Genomic DNA, 20,126 nt, shown 5'->3' with positions numbered 1-20,126 from the left:
ATAAAAATTCGTCCTAAATAAATGACTTGATTTCAGTCCTATTTTTGCTCGTCCTATTTTTTTTTATTATTTAATAACAAATGGAATATCTGTCGCTAAATTTTACGTAGAAGAAAAATTTTTCAATTAGCTGATGAAAACATTATGAGTTTTTTTTTTTCAAAGAATATTCTAAAAAAATATTTTTTTCTTCGGTTAATGAAACTTCGTTCTAAATAAATGACTTAATTTCAGCCCCATTTATTTTCGTCATATTTTTTTTTATTAGGAAAAAATAATGAATATCTGTAGCTATGTATCACGAAGCAACAGCAGGAACTACCAAGCTGCAAAAAACATTCATTTCTAGGCTAATTTCTGAAGAAAATTTCGTGAAATATTTAATTATTTTGAGAATAGAAAATCATTTTGAATGGATCTTTATTTTCAATCCAGTTTTTTTCTTTTTCTTTAAAATAAAAAAGGAATATTAGCAGCTAAATTTTACATATAAATAAGAATTCACTAAAGATTGCAAAAAGCATTCCAGTCTTTTTTGTAAATTTATTTTCAAAGTATATTCCAATAAAAATCGTTTAACTAGAAAAACATTCTAAGCAGATGATTTATTTTTAGTATAATTTATTGATTTAGCAGATAATTTATTTCCCTTTCCTTCTTCCACAGATTTAATTTTCACAGCGATGCTTGCTTTTTTTAAAAAAAGGAACTTTTCATAGGAATTTTATGATTTATTTGGCGAGTTAAGAGAGTACTCACCCAAAAAGGCAGTAGCCATATAGAGCCATACCTCGATGGAGAGTGGAGAGAGAAATGAAAATAATTTTGGTACTTTTTTTGTTGGCTTCTTGAACAAAATAGAAATGCCTAAATTCATGAAGGGCATAGTGAAATCAACTGCTTCTTCCCTTACGTATGTTATAGTGAGATCGGCAATAGCCATGTCTGCCTTCTACAAAAAAAAATTAAACACATAATGGCTATATTCTGGAATAGTGTTAGTAATTATAACATTAAACAAAACTCATAATAACAGAAATTCTAATGTGTTATCTTAATATTAACAATTATTTCAACAAGAGAATACTACTTTTTTGCAAAAATATGAATTTTAAATTTACATATCCCTCATTCCATCAAATTATAACATAACAATAGCGTTAAATATATCCCGCTCTTAAATCATTTAATGATGGAAGAAAGCTGGCTGTTGACAAAATTAATAAAAATCTATAACACTTTGAAATACGTAACATATTAGAACAAATAATTAAAACAATGAGTCCTTAAATAAAAAAAAATATTACTTAGATTTTTCTATTGTTAATAGTGTATGTACTTCGTGATATTTGCGAAATATCAAGAAGGAAAAATACATATGTTAATTCTTTCAAAGTTCGTAGCAAAAATTGTTCCATTTTATTACAATTTGGTAATGATTCGAAATTTATTAATGCAAATAATTAATTTTTAACTAATTATTTATTGTATAATTTGTTGTATTGAAATTGTAACTAATTATTTATTGTATAATTAATTCTATTAAAATTGAAACTAATTATCACAAAATTTACTTGCTTTCAATATATAAAACTGCCTAAATGACCATGCTTTTTTTCTTCTTTTTTATAAACCAAAATTTAATATATAATAACATTATTGTATATTATGATTTGGTTCATAGAAAAGTCAACAAAACATGGTCATTTATGCAGTTTGAAATATTAAACCAGTTAGATTTTTTTTTTTATTCTCAAGAAATAAAAGTGGTCTAATTATAGAATTGCAGTAATTTTTTGTAACATTTTAACACACTGCTAACCTTTGAAAACTTTTTTTTTTAATAATTTCTCGCAAATATAAGACATTTGTTAGAGTAATTTCAGATTGTAGAATAATTTTATACCATTTTTTTTATTGTTCCTAATAGCATCAATGTCAAATTCGTGCATATTTCCTCTCTGTTGTGGAACTAACAATTGATACTTATGTGCAATTAAAATCTTTTATTGTTGTCAACTCAACGATACAATGGTGGATATAAAAGCTGTATTACATAGATAAACTAATATTTTGTGATAACCCTTTATTTTAAACACGTAAAATTAGTAAAGATGTTGAAAGTTGAGATATGGGATCATTCCACGTTCCTATTGTGCTACAAAAGGGAAATGCTGCCATTCGTCTTGTTCTTCAAGTAATTGAAGAATGGTTGCGCATCTTCAATTGACGCAAAAGAAAAAAAAATGCGAAGCAGTTCTCTTAACTAAAGAAGAAATGCTCTACACACGTGATTGCTAAAAAATGGCTGCATTCAATCACTAGTTTCGAAAAGGAATATATTAGAGCGTGAAAAAGGTATAGTAAGGAGAAAAGGTTGAATGAAGTCAAAAAAGCGTTAGAACAACTCTATCTAGATCTATAACCTGAAAAGCAGTAAAGGAGAAGCAGCCATTCATCTCCTGCTTCAAATAACGCAATATTAGCTCCATATTTTCAATTGATGGAAAGGTAGGAATGATTAGCTGTTGGCACAGCTGCAAAAGTGATTGCTAAAAAAATGGTTGTAATCAATCGGCAGTCTCATGCCGCATTTAGCATTACATATTTCCTAACTTTTAAAATGTCTTTTATTACTTAAACTTATTTTATTAATCGAATTATATATAAATTAAATCAATAAGTTAATCTTTTCAGCGGACATAAAATGTTTCATTCTTTTCTTATCGATCAATGTAACGGCTATCTTTTTATTTCAATACTAATATAGACTCATTAATTCACAGCCGTGCCTAATCGAAAACAATAATCTATTTATAACTTTTTATTCTTGAATTCTTACCACAAATATATTTCAGTTACATGGTTGTAATAATTCCCACAGTTTTGCTGGCGACTCGCGATCGCCAAAGTTTTTTTTAAACCCAATATTGATTATGCGGGGTTGGCTTTGTTTCGGCTATGTTATATTTTGATAAATCACCAATTTTGGATCTCCTATTCATTCTTCTCCTGGATCCGTTGAAAACAATTGCATTGACTTTCAATTTCAAATAAGTGGTGACTGGGAGTGCCCCTTGGGCACTCCCAGTCCCAGCAGTCATAACCGTTTAAAAAATATCATTTTTAATAAGAATGCTAACTTGAACTCTCAAGGTAGAGAATATGTTATCTTGATCCCCTTAAGGGATTTCTTTTTATCATTTGTATTTTATATATGGCCAATTTGAAATAACATATTATTTACCACTAAATAAAATTTTTACTTAAAAGATGTTATTCATTTCCTGGAGAACAAATAGCCACTATATGGTATTAACCACTATTGACGATCACCTTCACGGTTGGCAGTTTTGAGAGTGATTATATTAAAGCGTGTAAAAGGTGGTGATTGGAGGAAGGGTAGAATCAGGCCGGAATCGGGTTAGCACAACAACCCTACTAGAACCATATCCTAAAAAGCAGTAAAGGAGAAACAGAATATCGTCTCCTCCATCAAACAACTAAAGATTAGCACCATATTTTCAATTGAAGCGAGGGAAAAATTGTGTAGCAGTTGCTTTAGCTGTAGAAGCTAAATCAACGCGCCTGATTGTTTCGATCAATCATCAGTTTCGCGAGTGATTATATTAGAGGGAATATTTTTGAGCCAAGGAAACATAACTGATTAAGTAGCATTTTTGAATGTACTTTGAATAGTAGTGAATAAGAATATGATATGCTCTCTTGTAAATTTAGAGCACTGATTTTGTTTTTTGCTACTTTTTTTTATTTTGAATGCTATGTTTTAAAAATATTTTGCAAACTGTTCTTTGGTGAACAAAATAATAAAAAAAAAATCAATAATTAATGCTCTGATAAGAAAATCGTCAAATATTTAATTTTCCCAAATGCTCTTTCTTATGTTCTGCAAAAATTATAATTTAATTAATGAAGTCAATGAAAAAATTATTGGTTTTCTATTTTATAACTTTATTTATTTAATCATTTAGAAGATTTCAAATAGATTTGAATATTATAAAAAACTTGTAGAAGAGCTGCTGAATATTAACATTCTTCTTAAGTGCAGCAAATACAACATAGTGACGATGGTAAATGAATGAATAAAATAGAAAGTATTTGGGTAATAAACCACCAATCATATTCGACAAAAGCAAAGAAAGGCACTAAACAACACGATTTTTCGCCAACAATTAAAGATTGGCACCATATCGCATCTCCATTTAAAGAAAATGAAATATTGCGTAACAGTAGCTTTAGCTATAGAAGGTTGCAACTAATGGTTCTTAACTTTCCATGTTTGCTCATTTTCTAATTTTGGCAAAAAATCGTGTTGTTTGGTTTTGTCGAAAATGGTCGACGGGATTTTACTTAACCAAGTTGAATATTAATATACTTATTTAAGACCAAAATTTCTTTCTATTGCATACCCCATCTATTAGTTCTCGAATCATTCCATTCCATTCTCCAATGTCGTTCTTTCGACCATAGCTGCCATCATCCACTTCCTTGATTTGGTATTGAAATTTCAAATCGTCAGCGATTTCTTGGATCAAATCCACACAAAAGCCTTCATATCTAATCCCGTTCTCGTCCTCTACTTTCATCATGTAGGGTCCATTCTTTAAAAAAAAAAATATGAGAAAAATAAATATTGTGTCATTTTAAATATGTGTTCCTGATGATTGTAATAAACTGGTACATCCCGTACGGGAAAGAATTGACTACTTTTAATTTTATTGCTTCTTCCTTATACGTCCCACCAAAGCTCCCGTAGTAAAACAGTTGAACAGGGAGGTTGTTGCGAACAATTTTTATTTCTTTTTTGAATCAGCTTTTGACATGTATTGAAGATTTACTTCTAAAGGTTTTCCACCATTACACTGAAAATTATTCTTAAGGATTGCATTCAAAAAGCAAATGGAAAAAAAATTCACAATTTTCTTATTGTGCCTGTTTTTAATATAAAATTTAAATATTAAATAAATATTTTTCATTCTCTTAGAAATTAATAAAAGATTATCATAGCTTATATTTAGAGATGCATTAATAGAATCTAAATTAATCTATGAAGGGGAATCGGGGAAAAATATCAGCTCCTAATTTTTTAACTTCTAATGTGTGTACTTTTTAACCTACTTTGGACAACCTATATTAACCTATTTTTATTTTCTAAAATATAAATTGAGTGTGGTAATAACTGATATGGTTAGAGCAGATATACAGTTGTATATTTGTGAACTAAAGTTATAACTAACACAAAGATATATTCAATTATTTTATTTGCTTCAGATTATTTCTAAATAGAAACTTTTTCCTAACTATTTCCGAGTGTCATTTCTAACTTACAAGGGAAACTAGGGAAGTGTGACTCGCCAATTTTGAAATAAACTAGAAGGATGTATGCCTTATGAGGAAAAATTTTAGGGGGCAACATTCGTTTCGGCTCATAGAAGGTCCTGTGAGAGATAAAAAATAATTCAATATATAGAAAAATCGGTATTTTATTACTTCAATGTAGACTATTAGTTATTGTAATTGTCTTATACTCCAATTAATTTTGTGGTACTTTCACGTACTATATAATGCATATTTATTGTCAAAATTGATTTCGAAAATTTTATATATCTGCAGTTTTTCAGAAAAACCTGTTAGGTTAATTTAAAAAAAAAAAATTGACATCAAATTTAATACATAATCAAATTCAAACATAATTTTTTTCTCCAAAAAACTTTCCAAATTAATTGGAGTATGTAATTGAAAATCATTTAATTATTAATAATTAATTAATTTTCTGATTAATTTATTAATTAGCAAATTAATTAATTATCCAATTAATTACAAATTAATTGGATTATGAGACAATTACAATAACTAATAGTCTGCATTGAAGTAATAAAATACCGATTTTTCTATATATTGAATTATTTTTTTATCTCTCACAGGACCTTAAATGGGCCAAAACGAATGTTAATTAATTTATTAATTAGCAAATTAATTAATTATCCAACTAATTACAAATTAATTAGATTATGAGACAATTACAATAACTAATAGTCTGCATTGAAGTAATAAAATACCGATTTTTCTATATATTGAATTATTTTTTATCTCTCACAGGACCTTCTATGGGCCGAAACGAATGTTGCCCCCTAAAATTATTCCTCATAAGGCATACATCCCACCAGTTTATTTCAAAATTGGCGAGTCACACTTCCCTAGTTTCCCTTGTCAGATGAATTTGTTTTTAGAAAGAGAATTTGAGGACAGGAATTAAATTGCTATTGATTTTTCATTTTGCCTATAATTCTTTGTACACAGAAATAAAATATTTCTATCAAAAAGAATATTGATTTTTTAAATAAATTTGAACAAAATAATACTTAAAATAGAATATTTTGAACTCACTTTATTTGAAATCAATTTAAAAAAGTTCCAAAATGCGCTGCTGATGATATTATTTTTGAAATCCTGAGAATAAATTTAAGAACGATTTTGATAACTTTTTTTTCTCAATAAACATAAAAAAACGAAATAATTTAAAACAAATTATTTTAAATAAGCCTTTACATTTGACAAATTAATTATTTTATGAAACAATTTAAATTTGCCTTAAAGAATTTTTCTGATAATATTCATATTGCGTCAAATTTCTAATTTCAGGTATTTTTTTTTTTAACGAATATAACTGAACATAAATGAAAATCAATTTCGTTTAGTGACATTGTACAACCTTATCTTAATGAGATTCAAAGCACTTTCAGACACTTAATATAAAAGATACAAGATATAAATTATTTTTTCTTCCTTTCTTCATCGTTTATTTGATTTTTTCCTTATTTAATAAAGAAGACGAAATCTAAAGCTTCATTACCGACATTACACAAAATCTAATTTTTCCCTACAGTTAAAATATTATTTAAATTTTAACCCGTTTTACGCCGTATTATTTTATAAAAGTAACTTGTATAATCCGCGCTTCCCAATTTTATTATGCATAGTGCACGAGCGTGGGAAGCTCGTACAAAATGGTCATCACTGCTCAAATTACATCTGGTTTATTTTATTGTTATCCAATTCTGTTAATGGCGACACCAGTTCGAGCACAGACAATGGTGAGTGAGTCTGAATCCTGTTCGCGCCATACAACAACACACCGCTTCTAACGCTGGTGTTTTAGAATGGGCTGCCCCATGATCTACCCCTACTATTGAACCACGGCTTCAACAAGAAATGCTTTTCATCAAGAAACGCTCGGCAACACAAAGTAAGAGTGGTCACAGGAATACCTTCACCACATTACCACCCTTTCCTGGGTACATTACGGAACGAGAAATCTGATGAACCGTAATTGTTACGGTGCATCAGATATATATATATATATATATATATATGATGCACCGTAACAATTACGGTACATCAGATTTCTCGTTCCGTAATGTAAATTGTGTCTATTTATAACAAAAATATTTAGTTGCGAAATAATGTAAAAAGTTCTACTTACCAAAATGGTTGTGATGATAAGCGTTTTATTCCTGAGGCTGTGTGATACGTCTTCAACTCTCGTGTAGTTACCCGTTTTGCGGATTTTTCCATCAGAATTGTGTTCCCATTCCCCAACCTTTAAAAATAAAAGAATAAGTTTTCCCTTTCATAATGTTTAATATATATATATATATATATATATATATATATATATATATATATATATATATATATATATATATATATATATATATATATATATATATATATATATATATATATATATATATATATATATATATATATATATATATATATATATATAATGATCAACACTACTGTACTTCTCTTTTTTGTATATAATATCATAAACTTTGAGACAGTGTTTAAATGATTTCAAACGTGTATTAACCGCAGAAAACTAATGGCAAATAAATTCAGTACAAAACCAATTGAAGATGTAAAGTAATGAATTAAAGAATAAATCATTTAAATGCTTAAAACTTATCATTATACAAAGACAATCATCAAAAAAACCAAATATAAATTTAGATTTAAAACTCTCGGTGCTGATTCGTTAGGATCCATTTATTTAAAGAAACGCGCATCATATCTGAAATCAATCGTCCAATTCCAATTATTTTCTTCATAAGCCAACATCTTCTCAGACTTATGGAATAATAAAGCAGGGAAAAAATATCCAGCACCTTAAGAATATGGAACATACTAGGAATAAAAAGGCAGTAAACACAAAAAAGAAGAGATTGAATGAAGCGCCTAGGTTAAAAGAGGCCAGGATATAAATTCCTTTTTATGTGTAAGCCCCAAGCGCTAAAACACCATTAAGACTGATATCCACAGAGGGAGTGGGTTTTATGATCCTCCTCTTATAAAAAAAAATGACAGCGTTAAGCGAGCGTGTACCACACTTGGCTGTTTATCGTTCACTGGAAAATAAATTTCTCATTATTGAGTTTCACCTGTGCCATTAATCATTTTAAGTTTGTCGTTTAACCTTTTGTTGTTATTTTCCAATCAATTTTTAGGTGACGATATTTTGTTGCGAAGAAGAATCTCATTAACTATTGTCATTTATCAACACGCTCGGACGGTTTTTGAAAATGTTCGAATTGCTTCGTCAACAGAGATAGTTCCATTTAGTTGTATATGTATTTTTATTTCTTTTAGAGTTACAGTATTATTTTTCAATAGAGAAAACCAAATTTAGAAGACGAAAGTAATTAAAATAGCGATATTTAACTGTAGTGTTTAACAATAAAAAAGCTTATAAATAAATATTATATAAAACATTCATAAGCGTATAAAGATTGTTGCGTTAAAAGTATTTTAAAATAGTTTTCGTCTTTTTTGGATTTTTAAAATTACAAACATACTGGGTGTAAAACACTGTATTAAATTTCTGATTATATTACGGTATAAAGTAACGGCTCATTGAGTGCATCATCCATAAAATCCATTTTACAGTAAAATCCATTTTTACACTCAAACATTATATTTTAATTTTTACAGTAATACTTGTTTAATAAGAATGATTCTGAGATTTTATAGTAGTTATTACTGTAAAAATTACGGTATATCAGATATTTTGCCCGTAACATATGTTATGATAGAAATACATTTTACTGTAAAAAGTCTGGGCGCATCCTGATTGCCGGTACTTTTGACCGTAATTTATTCCTGAATTTTTCGCAGCGTAATACAGTTTGTAATTTCGAACATCCGAAAAAGTTGAAAACTATTTCAAAATAATTTTAACGCTACAAACTTTACAAATTTACAAATATTTTATGTTATATTTTTATAAGTATTTATACAGTTTTATAGTTTATATATTTCTCAGTTTTTTCATTCATAATTTAGTTTTACCAATAATGCACAATGTACTACACATTCTGATTTAAGGTGTACAAAGCTAGCCTCATGGTTTTTAGCAATTCATAATAAAAAAAACGGTTGAGGTAAAAAAAAAATCGTCATGAAATTTATATAACTGGGAGCGTAAATTTTTTTATCATAGAATTATTGATTTTGGTTCAAAAATCGTTCGACTTAAGAAACTGCAAGCAATATATCTGTAAATCAAGTAAAGCCAAAAAAATCACATCACAATTTGCCGAATATTTTCTATGAATGAAAATTGCATTACGATATTTGGCAGAGCTTCCAACATCAGCTAAAATTACTTGTTGTTATCGGAGAATTACATTAACATAAATCACATCTAAACAAAACGAAAAACTCGATCGAAAGGACTTTGTTGTGCTATATATCGCAAAATATTTGATCTGGAACTAGATATTGTTGGAACAAATTACATTCTGCCTGTAACATAAATGTGCAGCAATAACTATGTGTTTAACCTAAACTTCGTTCGTGTTATAAATTTTTGCTTAGTTCCTGTTATAAATATTGTTTGTTCGAATTTCGAATAATCTGTATATTGCTTCCGAACTCAAAAGAACGTTTTTAATTAATAATATTTATCAGCTTCTGAGATTGCCAAGCACAATTCTTACGAGTTAACAGTTTTACTTTGAAGGTTTTAACTTTCAATTTTTTTTTTGCTTTAAAAAAAATAATAAGGGACGAAAAATTTATTATTTTTGCCTTTTCTTGCTTTTAATAACAATAGAAGATTCTGCCCCTTGCTTGTTTCTCTCTCTTAAATCTCTGTGATTGCTTCACATTTCCTTCCTGTCATGTGAGCAACTAATCTATGAATGCCTGTTAAGAACATTTTACTATTGTTCTAGTGAAGATGTAAATATTCTTGTTTGCATATAAATAAATTTCTGTATTTTTCAATTTCATGATTCGAAGAATCTGATCTGCCTAAGTAGACTTTTTGACAATTGAGCTCGAATATTTCAGAAAATTTCTACAAACGACATATGGAGGTACAAACAACAAGAGATTAAGGCAGTTAAAAAAAATTAGTAGATACATTTCAAAGAAAACCAGTCCTTGGATTTGAAAGACGATTTCCAGTAAATGAGTGTATACACTGTTAGAAATTTCTGGAAAAAAAATGGTTGAATAACTACATATTTAATTGCTATTTTTACCATAGTTAAACAAAGTAGTTAAATAACCATAGATAAGATGGTATTCAAACTGTAAACTGTGAGAAAAACCGTTTATTAACCGCTTTCGGTTTAATGACTTGAATTCTATCGTACATACCGAATAAAACTAATATTTTTCTTGCATCTGGGTACATATTATAGCTGCGAAGGCTAATCTGACAATCTCATGGTTGACAGAGCGGAGGTTCGAAACCCAGTTTTGACACCACATGCAGATATCCTCCCTTCCCTTCAACACATGAGGATTGGCCATGCTCATTACCAAACTCTAATGACTAGTACGTAAAAAAAGCTTAACTACAATGTCCGGATAAATTTCTTTTTACGATTTTGAAACTTTGCTAGTTGTAAATGGTTAAAAATGGTTAAATGGTTAAATGGTTAAATGTCCTTTACCGTAAACTTTATGGTTAATTGGATGGACAAACTACGGCCGGCTATTTTATCGTAATTTTAGAATAAAATTTCTAACAGTGTAACACTCTCTGTTAAACCAGGAAGAGGCAAATTCATACAAGAGATTCACATGTAGACGAATTACGTTATTACTCGTAGTTATAGGGCATTATTATTTTTGCTTTTTTACTTATTTTTCCTTAAATTAAATGCGTTCCACTATTAGAAATCAATTGATGGAGATCCTCAAAGTTAGAAGTGAGCGATAAATAATCAAATAATAACAATGTTCTTCATGGCAGAATAAATAATGAGAACGTGCAGAGTACCAATTGCACGATCTCGCTTTTAAAGACGTTTAGTTGGGAAAGAATCGCAAGAGAATGTCGTTTTTTTTTCTAATTTTCTTAGTAATATTGTTTTTTATTTAAAACTAAAGCAGAAAAATTCCTAGCCGAAGAACAGTGTTTTTTTTTAACAATAATTCATCTTGATTAATATACTAACTGCCTTAAACAAAAAAATTTCTAACAATCGTTTTTTTAAAAAAATATTAAAAGAAACATGTTTAAAAATAAATATATTAAGTTTGAAAACATCAAGACTTTATGATTTCTTGTCGGAAAAGATGAGAAATTTTTGAAGCAAATTTATATCAATCGATTGTCAAAATAAAGGAGATGAAAAGCGATTTTGAAAAGACCATTTTAAAGTTTCTTTCCTTTTTCTTTCATTTACATGTAAAAAAATCACTACCTCAATGCATTTTTCTATACTTGATTCTTAATCATTAAATGATTTTGATTTTAAAAGATATAATAAAGGGTGTATTAGCGGAACAACAAGTGAAGACTACGTTCAATTGATGATTGTCACTCGAAGTACACTACTTATTGAAAACCGGAATAAACATACTCAAAAAAAAAAATCTTTATAATGTCGAACTATATGCTTAAATATATTTGCTATTATCTTGCATACTTTTTAATAAATATCAACTTCTTTAATAGAAATGCAATCGAATTAGGATTTTTTCCACTGAGAAAACCTTATACAAAATATTAAGGTTATAAAGATAAAACAAGCAAACGCCAAATCCTCGCCAAAGTGGTAAACTCCCTGACAATCCCATTAGACTTCTAGGCATATATTTTCTTCATTTCCCGTCTTGCCTATCGTATATACCTACTTTCCTTCCTTCACCATCTAGGAATGCTATTACTTCCGCATAGTTCACCTTAGCTTAATGCAGTACTACTTTAGGACTGCCAAGTAGAAAGGATTAAATATTTTTATTCCACCCTGCTAATATCCCAAAAAACTTCTTTACTATGTGTACAAAAGAAATAATTTCACTTTCATCTTTTTCTTAAAATCTTGATTCTGGTTTTTAATCTAGATTCTTGATTACATCAGGGTTTTATCCTATTTTAAAACTAAATAAGTTTGATTGCCTTTAATGTAAAATATAGCCTATTTCTGCAGTTGAAATAACCTGACATTTCAAAGCGTTTAAAGTCTTATAATATTTAGGGATGATTAGAGATAGTATCAATACATTGTGTATAAATTGTGAGAGTGATTATTCAGAAGTACTATTTATCGAATATATATTGCATGTAGATAGAATATATCGCGCATCGATGCTTCAGATCTGCTATAGCGGTTAAATCGTAGCCAAATAAACAATTTGTACGGTGAAAACAAATAATGATTTTTACGCAGTTTGTAATTAAGTATATATATATATATATATATATATATATATATATATATATATATATATATATATATATATATATATATATATATATATATATACAGGGTTATTCATAATTCCCTCCGGGGTTTCGAATTGTTATAGTAAAAAAACGAAGACGAATATGGCAAAAAAGAACGTATGAAATTATTCCGAAGGTATTCAAGTTTTAATTTAAGCAGTTGTCGGTAGATGGCAGTAACATGCACCACTGAAGCCAGTTATAATAAACAAAAATGGCGTTTACAGGCAGAGGGAATTATGATTAACCCTGTATATATATTGATGTGGCATCAATTTCGCCCATAATTTTAAACATTTGTAGCATAATGTAGTTGTTGGCCATCGAAAAACATTTCATTAAAATGATTCTATGTTGCATCTTCTGTTCCTATTCTTTTTTTAAACGTAGCTTGAGTAAAATTCATTTCAGATCCTGCAATACTATATAATTTCGATTCTATTTCTTCGTTCCTCACACGCCTCCGACATTAACTCTGATTGTAAAATTCCTCATATGCTCGTATATATTTTAATTTCAAAAAAGAAAAAAATCTTAAAGCGTGTGAAATTTATTAAAAATCAAGCATGTGAAGAATTTAAAAAGTTTTAATAAGCATAATTTGCTGCATACACAGTTGAATAAACAAACACAATTGAATAAGCATGTAGCTGCGTGTATAAACATACAGTGCTATACTCCAGCTGCTATTGCTGCGTGTATTAAATGTGCAATTTATAAATTCTTGCTTGGTCATTCTCGATATGGATTTTTTGGTCTAATATTATGAAGAAAACAGTATCACTGTGTATAACTGAATATTGTATGACGATGTAGAATTGACGTCTGATTCTTAAATCAAATTATAAGATTTAAAATTGCTACTTTATTTTAAGCATCGTCGAAAAGGCAATAATTGTAACTACGTCGTGTTGAATTATAAAAAGAAATATTAGCTTTTGAAACGTTATCATCTTTTTTTTAGCCTTTTTATTAATGTTATGGCTTTATTTACGTAAAGGAAGACAAAGAAAAGATAAATGGGAGGGAAAAAGGATGTATTTGTTGTTACAAGATAGTAAAGGTATAACATGCTTCTAAATCAGTTTTTTGTCTTTGTAACATATACTGATAACGGAGTTCTATTTTACTCACAATGCTGTACGAAATTTAAATACTTTTTCGTTGAAACCTGTTTGGATATAATATCACTTTTATGAAAAATGATAAAAAGCTAATAAAAAGAATTGAGTATAAAGGTAATAATCCTTACTTCTCTTAAGCCCAAATGCGTAAGATCTGTAACTTTGACAGTAAAATTAGTGCGCTGACCGTTTTCATCAAACACAATGCGACCCGTCAGCCCACGCAGCTCCACCTGAATGAAAACAGTTATACATGATCACAAATTGCTAAAAATGATCATTTATTAATCATTATTCATTCTATGTCTTATATTTCACGTAATTATTATACGTATCTGTATATTTTCAAATACTTCAGTGTTAGAAATGCAAATGACAAAGATAATTATTTTAAATGTATGAAAGTAATAAAACGATTTTTTTCAACCAGGAAGCTTAAAGCACCAATAAAAATGTTCTTACATTGAGGACGTAATTTTTCAATATTTTAAAATATGCGCCTGCTATTTTTTGTTGTTTTTTTTTCGTTTAAAGGTTTCATTCATAAATTGTTTTTGAATAATTGTAGAAAGTTTAAAAATTTTAGAATTATTAAACACTATCAAATTAGTAGTTTGTATACATTTTCTGGACATTTGAAAATCGTAAACAAACATAGCGATTAAAAATCTGTAAGTGAAAAAACTAATTGTGCTATTATAATTTTAAACTAACGAATAATATAATTTTGTCAACTAATGAATATAAAAAATCTTAAATTCCTGAATTTTCAAAACCCTAAATCTCTAAAATTTAGTGCTAAATTTACAAACATTAATCTGATGCATAAATCTTCGAATTTTAAGTTAAGGAATAATAACTTCCTTCATCCTAAATTAATGAATAATAACTCACATCTTAAATTAATGAATAATAACTCACTTCACCTAAAATTACTGAGTAGTAAATCACTTCATCTTAAATTAATTAATAATTACTCACTTCACCTTAAATTACTGAGCAATAAATCACTTTATCTTAAATTAGTGAATAATAAATCACTTCAACTTAAATTACTGAGTAGTAAATCACTTCATCTTAAATTTATGAATAATAAATCACTTCATCTTGAATTACTGAGTAGTAAATCACGTCATCTTAAATTAATGAATAATAAATCACTTCAACCTAATTTACTGAATAGTAAATTATTTCATCTTAAATTAATGAATAATAACTCACTTCATCTTAAATTAATGAATAATAACTCACTTCACCTTAAATTACTGAGTAGTAAATCACTTCATCTTAAATTAGTGAATGATAACTCACTTCAACTTAAATTACTGAGTAAGAAATCACTTCATCTCAAATTAATGAATAATAAATCACTTCAACTTAAATTAAGAAAACTAAAAGCATTAACTTTTAGTTTTCTTTAAATCTTTCTTTTACTTTTCTCATCTTTCTTTTGACGTAACTGACATTAAAAAAGCAGAAGCAGTCTGTTACTAGTGTAGTTCAGAAATAAGAAACGCATAAGACCTTTAGCCTAGCAAAAAAAGAAGTTTTTTTTTTATCTTTTAGATACTTTTTATTCATTTAATTTCTGAAAATGTGATACTTACTCCTCTCAAGTGTCTAGCAAGTTGCAGACCATAAGACCAAGGCTTCTCTTCGTCACAAGAGACGGATTTGAGCTGCAGGCGCTGACCTTTCTCTAATGTGTTCAGTGCTGTCGCGAAAGTCCAAACCGCGTCATACATCAGCGCGACTTCCGTCTGTAAACATTGACATAAATATTTATTTAAAAAGAAAAATACATTCAGTAGAAAAAAAAATTTTCTTCATAAATTCCTTCGAGACATTTGATTTTAAAACAAAATCTATCACATTTTTCTTATAATCGATGAACCGTTTTCAGGATTTTGTTTGTTAGATTATTCAACAATTTTTTTTAAGTCACTCAAGTTATATTTAAAAACCAATATTTTAAAATTGCAGTTTAGAAACTAAATAGGCAGATGCGCTGATTTTGCTTAGACTTTAAAACGTAAGAAATCAAAGTTTACTCAGAGGAAAGCATTTTCTCCTTCTATATCAACGACTCTAAAGCCCTTGGTGATATCGGTATTTATAACAAAATGAAAATATAAATATCTGCTTGATGCAAAATATATTTCAGTTGATTTAGATGTTTTTATGCAAAATAAAATGTTGAGTCTTGGATGAAACTACAGCTAGAGTGCCAGCTTCCTAATGAGTAGATCTACGTTAAGATACTGGTGAAGACTGGTCGGTTGAGATATAAGTACCAGCTCGCAGATATTACATTGCTGATCCAGAGGTAAATAGATCATAAGTTAGAGCAATCTTACTAACCGTTCGAGGTTTTCTTCTCCATTTAATATAAATGGGGGTTATTTTCATCCAAAATCCTATCCACGAAAGCGAGTTTCTCCTAGAAGTTTTTCAAGCTGTCATATGGATTGGGTTCAAAATTGCAAGTACGCAAAATACGAACATCATTAGCAATAAATCCAATTTGATACGTTCAACGCAAATAATGTCTTATTAAAAAATTATGAAAATGTTTTTGAAGCTAAAATCAAAAATAAAATAATAATTTCGTTTTTATTCTATACTGTTAAAATTTTTGTTCTGAAATTACGGTAAAGGTTATTTTACAGGTTCGGATGAATGTGGTAAAATTACAATTAAATAATTTATTATTTAATAATTTTTTCTGAAAAATTTCTGACTGTGTAAGAAGAAAATTGTATTATCTGAAATGCTTGAATTAGAGGTTATTGTTGTTTCTCCATTGACTTTCATGAAAATAGATTTTGTTTTAAAATTAAATACCTCAGCAATTATACAAGCTGAAGAAAGCTTTGTGCTGCAAATAATTGGGGTAGTTTTAACGCATTGATAGAATACAACCGTAATATGTAACTGTATACTGTATTAAATAAAAAAGCATTTAAGTTGCTATTACAAAAAGTGCTGTCATCTTTTCTAAGAATTAGCAGTACTATCAGTTCTCATTATCATTGTATACTTCTAAGAAAATCAGTGAATACTTGTTTTTAATACCAAAATGGCAATTTTTCTTTTAATTTTTTGGTTTGTGCTGTTATTTTCTGTTGTTATTTACTGTGCTACATGCTGTTATTTACGTAATTTTATATTTAATTATTTTATTATTTTCACTTTATGCTCTTCTGGTTTAATTATCTTATAAATTTATACATGATCTAGATGGATTTAGGCTGATTTTCATTTACTCCATAGCTGAACTCAGACATGAATGTTTTTGCAATTATTTATTCTAACTTCCTTATTGGCTATGTTTTTCTAAAACTATTTACATAATTTTATGCACAGACTATTGAAAAAGCAGTTTTACAAATAATAATATTAAAGATAAAAGCTGTGCAATGTATTTATCAAAATTCCGTTCATACTCGATTCCGCTACATTTATTTATAAATTATTCCCTGTTGAATTACCATTTTTTGAAAACGTACGCTTAGTAGTTTTTTTTAAATATAATAAATTATTTTACAATAATAACGCATTGTATTTTATTCCATATTATATTTTTCATATTTTCATTTAAAGTAATTTATCAAAATCATACAATTTTAGTAGAAATTTATAAAACGATGAAAAACAAAAAACAATGCTGTTCATTTTCTTCAGCAAAATATTTGATATTTAAAAATATAAACTTAAATAAATAGTTACTTACCGTAAAATTCTAGAGGAAAGAAAGCATGGAAATAAATTAAAATTTTTATTAAATGTACATAAAAGTTGTTTAAGAGTAACATTTTGAAATAAATATTTCCTCATAAAAGTAAGATGAAAATTGTTATTCACTTATTTTTACTAACAGCAATATATATCTAGTCAAACACAAAAATTTTTTATAATGTGCTACTGAAAATAGTGTTGATATAAATAAATGTTATTTGAACAATTTTAAAAAAATATCATCAAACAATTTAATTATAAATCTTTCCGTAAAAGAAGTATTCGGTTGAAAATAAAATTATATTGATTTGGTTGGATTAGGTTGAAAGTAAAATTATGTTAATTTGGTTGAATCGGGTTGAAAATAAAATGAGAACATCTTGTGAAGCATAAAGCTTTAGATGAAGGTTTACAGTAGGGTGCCCCTCTTATTTTGGCGAATTTTTACGTTCTTGCAGAAAGCATGAAAAAATGACTTAAGAGTTAGATTTTATAATAGTAAGAAATTGCTATTCAAATAATTGGAAAATGGAAGATTTTATAAGCACAGCAAAAGCTCAAATTTTCGCTGCCAAGTTTAAGGGACATCCTATTTTAACTCCAACCAAGCTTTGCTTTTCTATTGGTTTTTTTTTTCTCTTTAAAATGGTCTATATTTTAAAGAAAACCATGACGTATTGACGATAAACCTCGCGATACTGAAAATCATAATCCTTTAAAATGGAAAATTTCAAAAAGAAACGTAATTATAATAATCATTAGAATGCACGGTCTTTCTAAACTTTTGTCTGGAAAAGTGTCGGTCTCTTACTGATTTAAAGTAAACAATAAATATTTCTTTTGCTTTAAATAAAATGTCATAAAAAATGAAATTATAGCTATCAAAAGATTATTAGCAGCATTAAGGGGTAAAATAACTGGGATTTTTTTAAAAAAAGTTTCCGATTCTAAGTAAATTTAAAGATTGCATTAAAATTGAAAACACATAGAAAATTACTTCGAAGTTCTGATACATGCGGTGGACAAATCTGAATGCAGTTAAAGAATATTTATGTGAAACTAAGCGTGTTTATTCTAGTTCACTTAATTTGTCCTATTAATGATGTCTGAAGATAACAGACTTAAAATCTCTTTCCAATTATATCTGATTTACGTAACAATTATAAGTGGAGCTGTTAGTTTCTGTAGCACATGAAATCAAAAATCGATTTGCACAATATTGTACTAGCCATTAAACGAATGCCTATAGTATTTATAACAATTATGAAAAGTTTGTGGGAGATGAAATAATTTCAAATAAGTAATTTCAATTATTTTATTTTATGCTTTATTTTTATTTATAACCTCACTTCGTTTAGGTTCTAACGTAACAGTTGATAACACAACCCCCGAAGTAGTTATCAACTGAAGTAGAGTAACATCACAGATATATTTACATCATTGCATCAAAGAAATTTGAAAACTAATACTACTGCAATTTTAAGTTTGAAAAATTTACCTTTTCATAAAGAGCTGGATCAAGATCTGGTACTTTTCCGGTGACTGGACCAGATCTCCAGTCTTGGACAATTTCTTGGTAATCCGAGGCCTCTTCATCCACCACTCGGAAACCAGTGATATTTGTCCCGATGTAGCGAAAGTCTTCCAAATTCACAGTGTGTATATCCTTAATAAAAAGGGGATTTTTTAAAAATTGTTGTTACATATGGCTTTATTGGAAACAATAATCCATATACAATGTTCAACTTTAAGTGGAAATAAACAAGGAGTAAAAAGGAACAAAATTACATTTACAAACAAAGAACACATGACAAACGCATATTAACACAAAAAGAACACATAGATAAAATTAAAGTAAGAAAAAAATATCTAGAGTAGTCTTTACAGTGAGTTCATATGATCTCTGGCATCCCAGTATAGTTTACAGAGTTCACCCCGCTCTTGAGATTGTTTGTCCAGTAAAGGGCATACAAGCAAGTGGTCTGAGTTCATGGTTCCCGAATTGCAGATTTGGCACTCACTAGATGGAAGGATACCTTTTCTGTTGAGGTGCTCTGCCGAGCAGCCATGGCCTGTTGAGAGTCTAAAGTTTGCCATAGCCTTCTTATGAGGACTGTGACAAAATTTCTTCCAACAGTTTTGGATGCTGGCCCAGGGTTTTCCGGTGGATTTTACTGCTTGGTTGCGCTTTAGGTCGGTCATAAGTTTCTCAGAAAATTGTTTGTTAAGGGAGTCTGGTGGAATCGGCTTATTACATTGTGATTCGAGTGTCCCTTTCTTGGCTAGTTGGTCTGCCTTTTCATTGCCATTGATTCCCACATGCGAAGGGATCCACTGGAACATAATAATTTTGTTGGCATTCTCAATTAAATTTGAATGATTAATGCCATGTTTTTGAATTTGTTCTATAGCTTTCATTTATTTCGTCTCACTTCGAAAGTTTTGGCAAATGATTTTAATTGGAGCAATTAATTTATTTAATTTTTCACACTCAT

The 20,126-nt window shown here is 28.5% G+C and overlaps 1 protein-coding gene across 1 annotated transcript in view; it reads right to left on the bottom strand.

Annotated features, from left to right (window-relative positions):
- LOC107444771 (glutamate receptor ionotropic, kainate 2) overlaps window positions 1-20,126 on the bottom strand; it is a 112,313-nt gene that overhangs the window by 19,465 nt on the left and 72,722 nt on the right. Inside the window, exons 6-11 of the mRNA XM_071186014.2 lie at window positions 19,130-19,297; window positions 15,501-15,653; window positions 14,022-14,126; window positions 7,505-7,621; window positions 4,431-4,622; window positions 760-952 (exon numbers count right to left, since the gene is read on the bottom strand). Of these exons, the coding sequence (XP_071042115.1) occupies window positions 760-952; window positions 4,431-4,622; window positions 7,505-7,621; window positions 14,022-14,126; window positions 15,501-15,653; window positions 19,130-19,297 (928 nt within the window). The remainder of the gene's footprint in view (window positions 1-759; window positions 953-4,430; window positions 4,623-7,504; window positions 7,622-14,021; window positions 14,127-15,500; window positions 15,654-19,129; window positions 19,298-20,126) is intronic.

Source organism: Parasteatoda tepidariorum, chromosome 5, assembly GCF_982258835.1.
Source record: "Parasteatoda tepidariorum strain Cologne lab strain chromosome 5, Ptep-v5.0, whole genome shotgun sequence".
In the NCBI taxonomy this organism is placed as follows: Eukaryota; Metazoa; Arthropoda; class Arachnida; order Araneae; family Theridiidae; genus Parasteatoda; species Parasteatoda tepidariorum.
The sequence above is the reverse complement of the archived record's forward strand: the minus strand, read 5'-3'. Positions and strand labels throughout refer to the sequence as shown.